At 53.8% G+C, this 13314-nt stretch overlaps 2 protein-coding genes across 2 annotated transcripts; one reads left to right on the top strand and one right to left on the bottom strand.

Annotated features, from left to right (window-relative positions):
- Positions 1-132: 132 nt before the first annotated feature.
- Positions 133-3696, bottom strand: BO95DRAFT_424676 (uncharacterized protein; the record flags this gene model as incomplete). Its single annotated transcript, XM_025584685.1, has 8 exons — positions 133-710; positions 811-1175; positions 1249-1608; positions 1680-1886; positions 1960-2217; positions 2961-3375; positions 3445-3541; positions 3607-3696. 8 exons carry the CDS (start codon positions 3694-3696, stop codon positions 418-420), a joined length of 2085 nt encoding a protein of 694 aa, XP_025437027.1. The 3' UTR covers positions 133-417.
- Positions 3697-4167: 471 nt separating this feature from the next.
- BO95DRAFT_424675 (type I polyketide synthase) lies at positions 4168-13147 on the top strand. Its single transcript, XM_025584684.1, has 14 exons — positions 4168-4993; positions 5079-5427; positions 5478-5562; positions 5615-5774; positions 5824-6372; positions 6422-6542; positions 6594-6753; positions 6817-6897; positions 7150-8242; positions 8288-9766; positions 9821-9882; positions 9931-10019; positions 10071-10231; positions 10277-13147. The coding sequence occupies exons 1-14, from the start codon at positions 4394-4396 to the stop codon at positions 13082-13084; spliced, it is 7797 nt and encodes a 2598-aa protein (XP_025437026.1). The 5' UTR covers positions 4168-4393; the 3' UTR covers positions 13085-13147.
- Positions 13148-13314: the final 167 nt, after the last annotated feature.

Genomic DNA, 13314 nt, shown 5'->3' with positions numbered 1-13314 from the left:
AGGGTAACTAGAATTGAAATTTTGAGAGGCCTTTCTCTTTGTATTTTTTCTCTTTTCAGCAAACGGCCAACATTACATAGAGGATAACAAGAGCTCTGGCATCCAGAAGCACAGATGCGTCCGTGACCTAGTAGGTAGGAAGTAGTTCGGGCGAGTGCTTCGCGGCCTGAATGCGAGTGATGACCTGTAGCTATGTAGCGTGCGGAACCCCAGACTCCGGCAGTCACGGGAAAGACGCAAGCGAGCAGGAACATACAGGGTTCAAGGAGAGTCCGAATGCGTTGCTCTGGTCCGGGAAGGTTCTTTGCTTCGACGCCAGACCTACATAGCTAGCTGCACTAGTAGGCTCAATCGCGTCAACAGAATTTGAATCGAAGTGAAGTGCAATGAGATGATTGGGGAGTGGAGTGGCCCCGTTCACTTGACAAACCGGACTTGCTCCCTCTTCCACATCAAGGCAACAGCGATCAATTGCGCCGCTCCAAACGCCCCAACCGCGTACATCTGTCGATTGTACCCCGCCGCGTAGACCTTGCGAATCTCCTCCTGGGTCGCCGTCGGAAACCCGGAGAGCAGGTTCGGATCCGCTGCTGCTGCCTCGGTTGCCGGAAGATGACCCTTGACGTAATCGATCAAGATGCTGTTGACGATGGCCACGCCGAGGGAGGCCCCAATCATGCGCGCTTGGAGCGTCAGGCCCATGGCAGTGGCTGCGCAAAGCGAAGTCAGCTAGTTAGCGGCGGAGAAAAGCATTTTGACCCTATTGAACGTGCGTGGTAAGCACTAGAGCTCCGGCTAGAGGACACCAACCTTGATCCGTGGTCACCACCACCGGCACACACATGTACAGCGCCGCGATGGAAATCCCTGTCCCCAGACCCGTGATCACCATGTATCCGTACTGGCCCGGCCAGATGTCCACGGTGGGTGGCACCGAGGAGAGGAGGAAGGCCCCCACGATCTGCAGCACGGACCCTGCCGCCGCCAGATACACGAACGGAGTGCGCAGGCGCCCGGCCAGGAGACTGCAAATCCCCGCGCCGACGGGCGAGCCCAGCCCGAACGTGAGGACCTTCACCCCGGCGCCGATCGCGGTGCTGTGGTTGACGGTCTGGAAGCGCTGCGGGAGTTCGATGTACAGGATTGTGACCGCAGGTCCTGTGAGGAAGCAGCCCCTGGGAGGAGGGGTGTGTTGTCAGGCGATGAACGAGTGGGGGCAAGAGGAGCGGGAGGGGGGCTTCGACTCACAGGATGGCTCCCAGCAACACTCGGTTACGGAGGATGTTCCAAGGGAGAATCGGCTCGAATCCCCAATACTTGCGATTGGCCACGGACCACTCCCATGCGATAAACCCAACCAGCAACACGCCCGAGATCGTCAGCATGGCGATGATGGCGGCTGACGACCACGCGTACCGGATGTTCGCTTCCTCGAAGGCGGCCACGAAGAAGACGGAGAAGGAGAGCAGCAGCAGGCAGCCAACGGTGTCTGCTTTGGTCAGGAAGTTCCAGAGCCCATGAATCTGGTCGCCGGCCTTTCGGGAACTCTCAAAGTCGTTGGGAACCAGGATCCAGATGGTTGCCCATGCCACTATCCCGGCCGGAACACTAGAGCAACAAGGCATGTCAGCACTAGAGGCAGTCGACACAGACCTACATGGCTCGCATAGCTCACTTACTTGAATAGGAAGATCCAACGCCAGGCGCCGGATGTGCTGATGCCACCCCCAATTAATGCGCCCAGGATCAGCGCCAGCGTCAGCACACCTGACCCCGCTGCACTGGCGATGTCAAACTTGGCAGGGGGAAGGAGGCAGATCAGGCCAAAAAGACACGAGGTAAAGACCCCTGATCCCCCGATGCCCTGGAAGGCGCGGCAGATAATGCTATTGTGCGAAAGCAATCAGACCAGGTGTGGCAGGGAGGGGGGGGGAGGGTGACCAGGGAAACTAAACTCACAGCTGACTCATGGTCTGGGCAGCAGCGCAGCCTCCTGAGAAGGCCACGAAGATGGCTAGTGAGATTAGAATCGTTATCTTGAGCCCAATAAAGTGACTGCATTTGGCCCAGACGGTGAGGAAGCCCGCGAACGCCAGCAGGTAGGAGGTGATGATCCAGGTGCTTTGATCGAAGCCATCCAGGTGACGGCTGATGGTGACTAGTGATGTACTAATGATTGTGATCTCAGCCGTGGCGAGGAATAGACTCAGCGCGATACTGTGACATGTAGGCAAGGTAGTTAGTGATAGTAATGTTCGGTGATGCTGTCAGATCGATTAAAACTTACCCGCCGCCAGCGAACCACAGTCGAGCGCCATGCATGTACCTCGGCTGCCCAAAGACCTCGTTGTTCTGTTCTTCGGCCGACGAGGCACTCATGGATGGCAAGGCGTGCGATTCGGGGACCGAGTTATGGGTTTTGTGATTTACATCCATTGCTCTGGGACTTGGTGGGTTGATGTTGCTGCAGTGCTAACCGGGATTCCCGCGAGGAAAGCAGATAGGTGCCTGGGAATCATCCACATATAAGGGTACGATTACGGTACTCAGCTGGATACCTGACAACAAAAAGAAAGGACTCTTTGAGATCATCGATCATTGAACCTTACTGGGCGGATCCGCCCAGCGTTCAGTCAGAGGCTTAGCTTACATTGCTACTAGATCATTCTTGATAAAAGAAATCAGACCCGCACGACCCTGCACACACCGGGTAGGAGTGAATACGTGGTGATTCACCGGGACCTTGCATGTCACTTTCTTTCCAGTCGAGAAGCAAACAAAATCGTGTCACAACTAAATGATCTACATCCACTAGTGGTACTTTACAATAGGTGCAGTGCAGTCCTAGTTACTCTGCTTTAGATGCGGCATCGATGACCCGGCGAATGACGTGCACAATTTGGGTTACATCGCTCCTGGCCCCGGCCCGGGGAATGTCATGCCCTAGTGCATGCACATACACCCACCGCACCCCGGCCGCGCAGATGGTATTTGTCAACGCAATCTCGCCCGCCGCCAGATCCTGCGAGCCCCAGATGTGCGCCGTGGGAATGCGGACCACATCCTGGTGGGCTCCGAGGTCTATCGGCCGGATCTCCCCGCTTTGGATGGCGCCGTAGTCCAGGGGTGGGTGGGTGATCGAGAGGATGATGGCGAACCTGAAGGGCAGGGGGCGGCCCGGCTTCTGTTTGGCGAGATGCGCGAGGTAGGTCAGAATCAACGTGCCTGCCTGGCTGAACGCGATGACGCCGTCGTAGGGCCCTTCGTGGTAGAGCAGCTCCTCCAGGTGTCCGTAGGCGGCGACTCCGCTTTCCGGGTTCTTCTCGTCGAAGTAAGCGTACATCGGCTCGTCCTTGGTCGCGATGAGTTCGATCCCTGCGACCACGTTTGGTTCCTGGCTTATGGAGGCTGGTGCTGAGGAAGAGAAGGGGGAATGGGGCTTACCTGGCTGCATTGGGGCAGGGATGTTGCCTTCGATGAAGTCGTAGGTGTGGTTATCTCCGAGTTCGTACCGAATGGCTGCGGTTTGGATCTCGAAGACCTGAGGCTGTCAGCTGGCCTGGCTGGTTTTGATTTGGGGCGTGATGAGGATGTGAGATGACCTACTCGAGAGTTTGAGCCGGTTCCGTGTAGACTGGCTTCATGTGAGTATATGAAGCGAGTAAGGTAGTGGGCTTTTTGATATCTAGTCGACATACCAAAGAATGTGCATGCTGAAGGACCGTGTGAGTAGAGAAAGTTGTTGTTTCGCAAGATAGCAAACTTGACAAACTCCCCGCCCGGAAGCAAGTGAAAGGAGGAGGAGAGGACCACACGGCAAGTTGATTATATTGCCTTTCTCAAGAATCGTCTTGTCACTCGGTGATAGGAACCTTGAACAGAACTCGGCTATCTGTTTCGGGCTGGGGATGATCCCCGATCCTCCCACGAGTCATGCAAGCTCGTTGCACTAATGTCGATTTGGGCCATGCAGCCTTGTCTCCATTCCAGTGAATGGACCGGTTTTGACAGCCGGAGTCATGAATTACACATGCTAAACAGCCCAGATGGGTAGTAATCCCTCAAAATTCACCGGTGTTACTACCTGGAAGAGACGGGAGGGATAACAAAGCCAGGCCGTGCCAACCCAAGCGAACACGATCCCACTTGATTCACTTGAACACATCTGTGCCGTGTCTTCTCCTTTCCTTGCACTTCATGAGATCATGACTCTGGACATCTCACCCACATCACGTAAGATTGACAGTCAATGTGACCCTTCAGACTGCTAAGCCTTTCGTCAAGTTGACAAGCAGTGGGGTAAGTCGACCGGGATTCAAGACACCCAGCCTCTCCCTATACATGACTGTACAGCAAGTGATAACATTTTATCTTTCAGGTAGCTTTCTTCATCATGGCGTCCAACGTGGTCCCCCCGCTCGCCATCATCGGGCTATCCTTCCAGTTTCCCGGAGATGCAACGACCCAAGATGCGTTCTGGAACATGCTGGTTGAAGGTCGATGTGTATCCAGCGAGTTCCCCGCGGACCGAATGAATATCGATGGCCATCACAACACCAACAGAGATAAGTTGCATAGTGTGTCTTGCAGAGGAGGTCACTTTCTCACTCGAGATCTCGCGGCATTTGACGCGCCTTTCTTCAACATCTCCGACACCGAAGCAAAGGCCATGGATCCACAACAGCGCCTCGCCTTGGAGACTGTGTATCGAGCTCTCGAGAACGCGGGCCTTCCGATGAACGAGGTGGCCGGTTCAAAGACGAGCGTGATAGCTGGTTCCTTTTGCAACGACTATCATGCAATCCAGACCAAGGAAACTCTAAATCTTCCCAAGACCGCTACCATGGGCAGCTCCCAGAGTATGATCGCAAACCGTATCAGTTGGTTCTTTGACTTGCAAGGTCCAAGCGCAACCGTAGACACTGCCTGCTCCAGCAGTCTCATGGCCGTGGATTTGGCATGTCAGTCACTATGGAGCGGTGATGCGACGATGGTTCGTGAGCCCTCTTCCTACCTTACTCCTTCCACAACACATTTGATATGGGTGTAAGTCTAACCTTTTTTGACCTCTCACATAGGGAATTGCCCTCGGGTGTAACGTCATACTCGCCCCTGAGATGACGATCGGCTTGGATAACCTTGGGCTCCTGTCCCGCGATAGCCGCTGTTACAGCTTTGACAATCATGCCAACGGATATGCAAGAGGCGAAGGCGTCGGTGCTGTGATTATCAAACGTCTCGATGAGTCCATTGCAGCCGGAGACACTGTCAGAGCGGTCATTCGGTCGTCGGGCTCCAACCAGGACGGCAAGACTCCGGGGATCCTGCAGCCAAGTAAAGACGCGCAGGTCCGCTTGATTCGTGACACCTATCGGAAAGCCGGTCTTGATATGCGTTCAACCAGATACTTCGAGGCGCATGGCACCGGTGAGCATATCCTGGGTCACATGGGGTATAATATCGCTAATATTGGCTAGGGACTCCGGTTGGCGATCCCATCGAGACTAGGGCGATCGGATCAGCCTTTCAAGGTTATCGCTCATCCGACGACCCACTTTACGTGTGAGTGATCTGCAACTTGAGTCTAATGTTTGCAGTCTAATGCAGCCTATAGGGGCTCTGTCAAATCCAACATCGGCCACCTAGAGGGAGCGAGTGGTATTGCGGGCCTAATCAAAGCAGTTCTTATCTTGGAGAAAGGGATCATTCCGCCAAACAGTGGCAATTTGCAGACACTCAATCCCCAGATCGATGAGCAGTACCTTAATCTGAAGGTAAGAACTTGTTCTTCCCCGAGCTTAATTTCTGCTAACATAGATAAAGATCTTGAGGCATGCAATCTCTTGGCCCTCGCCAGGCCTACGCAGAGCTTCTGTCAATTCCTTCGGCTTTGGTGGTGCGAATAGTCATGTCGTTCTCGACGATGCTTACAACACCTTTTGCATGCACGGTATCGAAGATGGACGTCACCAGACTGCCATCGAGCCTCCCTTGCTACACGACGAAGAGCACCTACTACAGGCAAATGGTCAAACTGAGAATGGCACCGATTCTTCTAATACTCAGAGGAATGTCATTGTGATTCCCACATCTGAATGTGCCGTTCTAGTGTGGTCTGTAGCAGATGAAGCAGGTATCAAAAGACTTACCCAGTCGTGGCGGCAGTATGTAGCTGCTACGGAAGCCATGAACCGACCCACGGTGGCCGGCATACAGGACTTGGCCTTTACACTGTGTGCGAGGCGGAGCGAACTTACATGGAGGGCCTTTGTCGTTGCAAAGCCAGCGGAAGACCTGCACGTTGCAATGGAGAGGATTAGCACTGCTACATGCTCCAAGCCAAACCCACATTTAGCCTTCATCTTCACGGGCGTGAGTACCCTTACAGTTACTATCTGAAGGCCCAACTAACCGCAAGCAGCAAGGAGCCCAGTGGTATGCTATGGGCCGTGAGCTGATAAATCGATACGATGTCTTCAAGACTAGTCTAATTGATTCGGGCAACTACTTGAAGGGGCTTGGTTGTGCGTGGGATGTTCTAGGTGAACGCTTCCGAGCACCTTAGCTTTTCAGAGTACTCACCTTTCTTGCAGACGAGTTGCAGAGAGACGAAGTTGACTCTCGAGTCAACGACCCGACGTTTGGACAGCCACTCTGCACAGCACTGCAGATTGCCTTAGTAGAGCTCCTCCAATCTTGGGGTCTCAGGCCTGGTGCGGTGGTTGGCCATTCCTCTGGTGAGATTGCAGCTGCGTAAGTCAATTCCTTGAATTACCTCCACCAGTGAATTGAGCTAATATTTTGCGGAAAATCTAGTTATTGCGCTGGTGCAATCACAAAAGGTTCTGCCCTGAAGATTGTGTACTACAGAGGCTTCCTCACCGGGATCTTGGGGAAGTACCGTACTATGGCACCTAATGCTCTGGCTACGCTAATGGCAGTGCAATTCGGGGAAAAGTGTCAAGATCGTGCGAAGAGCGAACCCATGTTTGATATTTCCTGTTTTGAGTAAGTTGGTCCCGGAAACATCATGCTCTCATGACACCTGCTCATATGCTGACGCTGTTCCAGACGGTTCCGGAAAGAAATCCCAGAAGGTGGCGCAAAGGACGAATACTGTAAACGCGCTCTTGCATGGCAATTCACAAGACATCTGGCCAGTGGTATGAATGGCGCTATGCTCGCTGTGGGTATTTCGAGCCGAGAAGTGCAGCAATACCTGCAGTCCGTGGCTTCTCACTTCCGTGAACTCAAGCTCGAAGTTGCTTGCATCAACAGCCCTACCAGCGTCACTATTTCCGGGAAAGCGAGCCAGATCGACTTTCTGCATCAGATTCTAGTCGAGAAGAAGGTTTTTGCAAGAAAGCTTGCAGTCAATGTCGCATATCACTCATCTCAGATGAAGGAGATTGCCGGCATATATCAAGAACTGTTAGCGGAGCTGGAACGACCAGCCAAGGCCAAAAAGCCGCCGGTGATGATATCTAGCGTCACAGGGGCATGGATCTCGGAAGAGGAGCTTTCGAAGCCCGAGTACTGGGTAAGGAACCTGGTATCGCCAGTGTTATTCGACGATGCTGTCTCAAAGTTGTGTTCCCAATCAACAACATCAACTCGAAGATTTGATGGAAGTCATCGCCGCAATGTCGCGCCGGACCATCTCCTGGAAATTGGGCCTCATTCCGCCCTTCAAGGTCCTTGTGGAGACATTCTCAAGGCCGTGGGCAAGCACGATCAAATCACCTACATTCCACTTCTGCGCCGTGGTCGCTCTGCCGTTGACTGCGTGATGCACGGGGCAGGCCGCTTGCACTGTAGCGGCTACCCGATTGACCTGCTTTCAGTCAACAATGGAGGTGAACTTGAGCCGCAACACAATCGTCGCGTGCTCGTCAATTTACCGGAGTACCCCTTTAACCACTCCAAGACATATTGGTTCGAGAGCCGCATCAGCAAAGGTTACAGATTCCGTCGGTTCGGCCACACGGAACTACTAGGTGTGCCTGATCCTGATGGAAATCCTATGGAGGCCAGCTGGAGAAACATCATACGGCTTTCGGAGATGCCATGGGTGGAGGATCATAAGATCAACAACAGCATCCTGTATCCCGGTGCCGGCATGGTTGTCATGGCTATCGAAGCAGTTAAGCAACTGGCGGACCAGAGCCGGGGAATCGCAGGGTTCGACATCAAGGGCGTGGTCTTCTCGTCGGCTTTGCAGATTCCAAGTCATGCTGATGGTGTTGAGGTGAGCGTTTACCTGAAGCGAGTCGGAAGTGCCAACAAGGATGCAACGGGCTGGTTCGAGTACCGCGTTTGCACGTACAATAATGAATCGTGGATTGAGAACAGCTCAGGTTCAATCCAAGCTCATTATGAGTCCGATGTGCAGACGCCAAACATCAGCGATGGTGAAGAAGCTAAATGGCAGGCGTCCCTTGTTGAGAATTGCCAGCGTGCAAGCGAGCAATGTGCATCGCATGAAGACTCCAGCAGATTTTATGACGGCCTGCGCAACTGTGGGTATTACTATGGATCGATGTTCAGAGTCATTGAGGGCAACGTGTCCAGGCTGAACGATGAAAAAGCCATGATTGCAGAAGTCAAGGTCTTCAAGCCTGACTGCACAACAGGATCAGAGGTCTATCCCGTGCATACAATCCACCCTACCACGCTAGACGGTGTGGTTCAAATGATGGCAGCGCTAGCCACTGACGCCGGACAGCGAACGATTCCCGTCTCCGTGCCCACGAGCATCATCCGACTCTGGATCTCCAATACAGGTGGACTAAGCTATCCTTCGGCAGAACTCATCAAGGTCTATGCGACTTCCGTTCAGTCTGCTCTTGGCAGCACGCAGTATACCATGACGGCATATGACCGCAACGTATCCAAGGTTCTATTAAACTTGGAAGGACTAAAAGTGACCTCAATCGCAAGTCCAGAGAATGTCTCTCCCTCAGACCAATTCAAGGCCGATAATTTATGCCATCACGTCGAATACAAGCCAGACACCGATCTTCTCACCAACCACGGATTCCTGACTGCGTTTGGCAGAAAGGAACTCCAAGTTCAGGGCCCGGTGCAGCATTTGCGGGATATGGAGTTCCTGATTGCCACCTGCATCAACAAATACGCCGATCCGCTCAGTGAGATGGACAAAAGCAGCCTACCACCTCACACGATTTTCTACATTGAGTGGATTCTGGAGCGTAAACGATTACTGGAGCTCGATGTGTCGGACTTCGGCTCAATCGAGTGGCGGCATCACATGGACGACGAGGCCTACGTAGCAGAGGTTTATAAACGGGTTGAAAGCGTCAGCAAGCGCGGCCTTCTCGTGAGCACTCTCTGCAAGAACCTTCTGGAGATTCTCAACGATCCTTTGCCTCATCTCTTCAAGGACAATTTGCTTACCGATGTGTATTCCGAGATGTTGTACGGCCTTCCAGCGGCAACAGCCCTCGCACGATACATCGAAGCGCTCGCTCACAAGAACCCTCGCATGAACATCCTCGAGATCGGGGCTGGCACTGGGGCAATGACTGAGCTCTGCATCAAGGCGCTGGCGACCCCGGATATGGAAAATGCACCGCGCTATGCCCAATGGGACTTCACTGACATCTCCAGTTCGTTCTTCCCAGACGCCGTAAACCGCTTCGAGACCGAAAAGCGGCGGATGAATTTTCGTGTGTTGGATATTGAGCAGGATCCAGAGACCCAAGGCTTTGGTTCGGGATCGTACGACTTGGTTGTTGCGTTTCTGGTGCGTGTCTGTCCACGACCAAAGGTGTGGAGTGCTGATATTGATATGCATTAGGTTCTTCATGCAACGGCCGATCTAACAACCAGTTTGAAGAATGTTCGGAAGCTTCTGAAAGCGTACGTCACTTGTGGGCTAGATGTGAGCAGATGCTGATATGTAGACAGGGGCGGGAAATTGCTACTTTTCGAGATCACGCATCCTGATCCGGGTCGGGCTAGCTTTGTGTTCGGGCTCTTTGAGGGTTGGTGGCGTTGTAAGTCTCTCTGAATGGATGTGTGCTGAGCCACGCTGATTGCCTGAGTAGCAAGTGAAGCCTACCGCCAGAGTCATCCGTGTGTTGATGTCAATCGATGGGAGACTTTGTTGAAAGATTCAGGATTCTCAGGGTGCGAGCTTGCGATAGATGACTACGTCGATACTTCATGTCATGAAGGAACGCTTATCGTTGCGAGCGCCGTGTCTCCCGTTACGAATATGGAGGCGACTAGGACCGTTATGGCTCGAGCCAAGCCTTCCGCGCCAATTACACAGAAGGAAGTCAATATCGTTCTCAACACCGCCAATCCCCGTCAGGTTGAGCTTGCGGATATGCTATCTGAGCTACTTGACCAGACTGGAGTCAGCGCCGTGAAGGGAGGTCTGGAGGATATCAAGAAACGAGACCTTTCTTCCGGTAACTTGGACATCTCCCTCCTCGACTACGGCTTTCCTTTCACATACAACATGGAAGCGGAAGAATATGAAGGCCTGCAACAATTGATAACCACAACGACAAATCTCATCTGGGTAGACAGCGGAGGGGGCCTTGAACCCTCGCCTCAGTTTCGACTTGTTGACGGTTTATTTCGTGTTCTTGCTCGCGAATTGTCCAGAGCGAAGATCACAACCTTATCCGTAGAGGAAAGCACGGTCCTACACCAGGCAGAGCAGATTGCTAAGATATTCAAAACCGTCACATCAGAAGCAACGGACGTCGACACAGAGTATAGAGTGATCGACGGGGTGATCCACATCGGTCGTTTGGTCGCCGCTCGAGGTATCTCTCAGACCATCGCGAAGATGAAGCTACCACAGCAAAGAGAGCTCAGAGCATACGGCGCAGGCCCACCGCTCCGCCTCGAAGTTGGCACGCCAGGTCTTCTGCACACCCTCCAGTTTGTCGAGGATAGATCTCTACATGATCCCCTGAAGCCGGACGAGGTTGAGGTCCAGGTGAAAGCTGTGAGCCTCAATTTCCGCGACGTCTTGATTGCCTTAGGCCGCCTGGAAAGCGACACGCTCGGTGCTGAGTTTGCGGGAACTGTGGTCCGTGTCGGGTCCCAGTGCCAGCGGTTCAAAGCTGGTGATAGGGTGGTTGCCTTCCATCCGAGTCGCTATGCAAACTACGTTCGTGTGCGTGAGAATATGTCTGTCGTCAAGATCGCGGACGAAACTGTGCCAATGTCGTTCGTGACTGCGGCTGCGATTCCTGTGGCCTTCGCTACTGCGTGGATTACGCTGACGCGGTTGGCGAGGCTGCAAGCAGGGGAGTCAGTCCTGATTCACTCAGGCGCAGGCGGCACCGGGCAGGCAGCCATCCAGGTTGCTATGTATTGCGGAGCCAAGGTTTTCACGACTGTTTCGACCGAAGAGAAGAAACGATTCCTTATGGAGCGCTATTATATCTCGGAGGATCACATCTTCTCCAGCCGCAATAAACTGTTCGCCAAGGGGATCAAACGCCTGACGGGAGGCCGGGGTGTCGATGCTGTGCTCAATTCACTGGCCGGCGAAATGCTTATCGCATCTTGGGAGTGCATTGCGCCATTTGGACGATTCATCGAGATTGGAAAGAACGATATCCTAACGAATACGAAGCTTCCAATGTTGCAATTTGAAAAGAATGTGACCTTCACGGCGGTGGACCTTGCCGAGATGGCGTTTGACCGCCCGCAGTTGATTCAACAAGCTTTGACAGATGATGTGTTCAAATTGATCAAAGCAGGCGATTTGGAGACTCCTCAACCGTTACAGGTGTTTGGCGTTGGAGATCTTGAGCAAGCTTTGCGCCATCTGCAGAGTGGGAGAAACTCGGGCAAGGTAGTGGTGGAGCTTCGGGATGATGAGCAAGTCATGACATTTCTGGATACTACACCATCTTTTGCATTTGAACCCAACGCCACGTATGTGATTGCAGGCGGCTTGGGAGGCCTTGGTCGAAGTATAGCCAGTTGGTTTGTGGAGCGCGGCGCTCGCAACTTGGTCCTCCTCTCACGTTCGGGTCAGAAGAACGAGAATGCACGCGAGTTGGTGGCAAGCCTGGAGGGCCAGGGTGCCCGAGTCGTCACGCCAATGTGTGATATCACGGATCGAGCTTCCCTGAGAGTCGTCCTCGATGTATGTCGCCAACTGATGCCTCCGATCAAAGGTTGCGTACAAGCATCAATGGTTGTCAGGAGCGGCAACTTCGAAAGTCTCGACTACGAATCCTGGAAGGCTTGTACGGCGCCGAAAGCTCAGGGCTCCTGGAACCTGCACGAGCTTCTCCCGCGAGGCATGGACTTCTTCGTCATGCTCTCCTCCATCAGCGGAATCTGCGGACCCCTCACTGATGCCAGTTACGCAGCAGGAAACACGTTTCTGGACGGTCTGGCCCGGTACCGCGTGAGCCAGGGCGAGCACGCTGTCTCTTTAGATCTGGGCCTCTTCCTGTCGGCTGGATACTTCCACGAGAACCCGGACAAGCGCGACCTGTTCCTGGCCAACACCGTGTGGGACGAGATCTCCGAGGCGGACCTCCACGGATTATTGGACATCTATTGCAACCAGAAGAGCTCGTCGCCGCTACAGAGTCAGGTCGCGGTCGGCATCACGCCACGCACCGCGGAGACCGGTCGCGCCAAGGCCGACTGGATGAAACGGCCCTTCTTCCGCCATCTATCTACCTTGCTCGAGACACCTGTGGAGGGACAGTCAGCGTCTGCGTCAGCTTCTGCGTCGGGCCACGGCAGCTCCAACCTGGCGGCCCGGTTCGCGGCGGCCCGGACGACGAGCGAGGCGGTCGAGGTTGCGCTCCAGGCGACGCGGGAGAAGGTGGCGATCATGCTGTCGGTGCCGGTGGACGAGATCGACGTGGACAAAGCGATCCATCAGTACGGGGTGGACTCGCTGGCGGCGGTGGAGCTCCGGAATTGGTTTTCGCGGGAGCTGCAGGCGGAGATAGCCGTGTTTGATATCCTGGGGGGTGCGAGTATTGCGTCGGTGGTGCGATTGGCGGCGGGCCGGGTTGGCGGCGTTGGCGGTGGTGTTCAGGGTGCGAGTACGGCTGACGCTGTGTGATTGTGTTGGACGGAATGCAGTAGTTGAAGCACTATCATGTATGATAGGATAGGAATGCAGTCGGCTAATTGCCGTCGGATATTGAAGTTGTGCTGGGAGTTGTAGTCGGCCTTTGACGGCTATTGAAGTAGGGTCTGATCTTCACTTCCACGGATACTAACTTTCCCCATGGGGAATACTTCCCAGTTCGTAAATGAAGTATACACTCCCTGCATCCAGCATCAACAACC

The sequence above is a fragment of the Aspergillus brunneoviolaceus genome, assembly GCF_003184695.1.
Source record: "Aspergillus brunneoviolaceus CBS 621.78 unplaced genomic scaffold BO95scaffold_99, whole genome shotgun sequence".
NCBI lineage: Eukaryota > Fungi > Ascomycota > Eurotiomycetes > Eurotiales > Aspergillaceae > Aspergillus > Aspergillus brunneoviolaceus.
The sequence above is the reverse complement of the archived record's forward strand: the minus strand, read 5'-3'. Positions and strand labels throughout refer to the sequence as shown.

Excerpts from the sequence above, each read along its gene's own strand:
- BO95DRAFT_424675 (XM_025584684.1), top strand. The coding sequence starts at position 4,394 with ATGGCGTCCAACGTGGTCCCCCCGCTCGCCATCATCGGGCTATCCTTC. Across the intron at positions 5,428-5,477 it reads CTTCGAGGCGCATGGCACCG|GGACTCCGGTTGGCGATCCC; the intron begins GTGAGCATATCC and ends AATATTGGCTAG. Across the intron at positions 6,543-6,593 it reads TTGTGCGTGGGATGTTCTAG|ACGAGTTGCAGAGAGACGAA; the intron begins GTGAACGCTTCC and ends CCTTTCTTGCAG.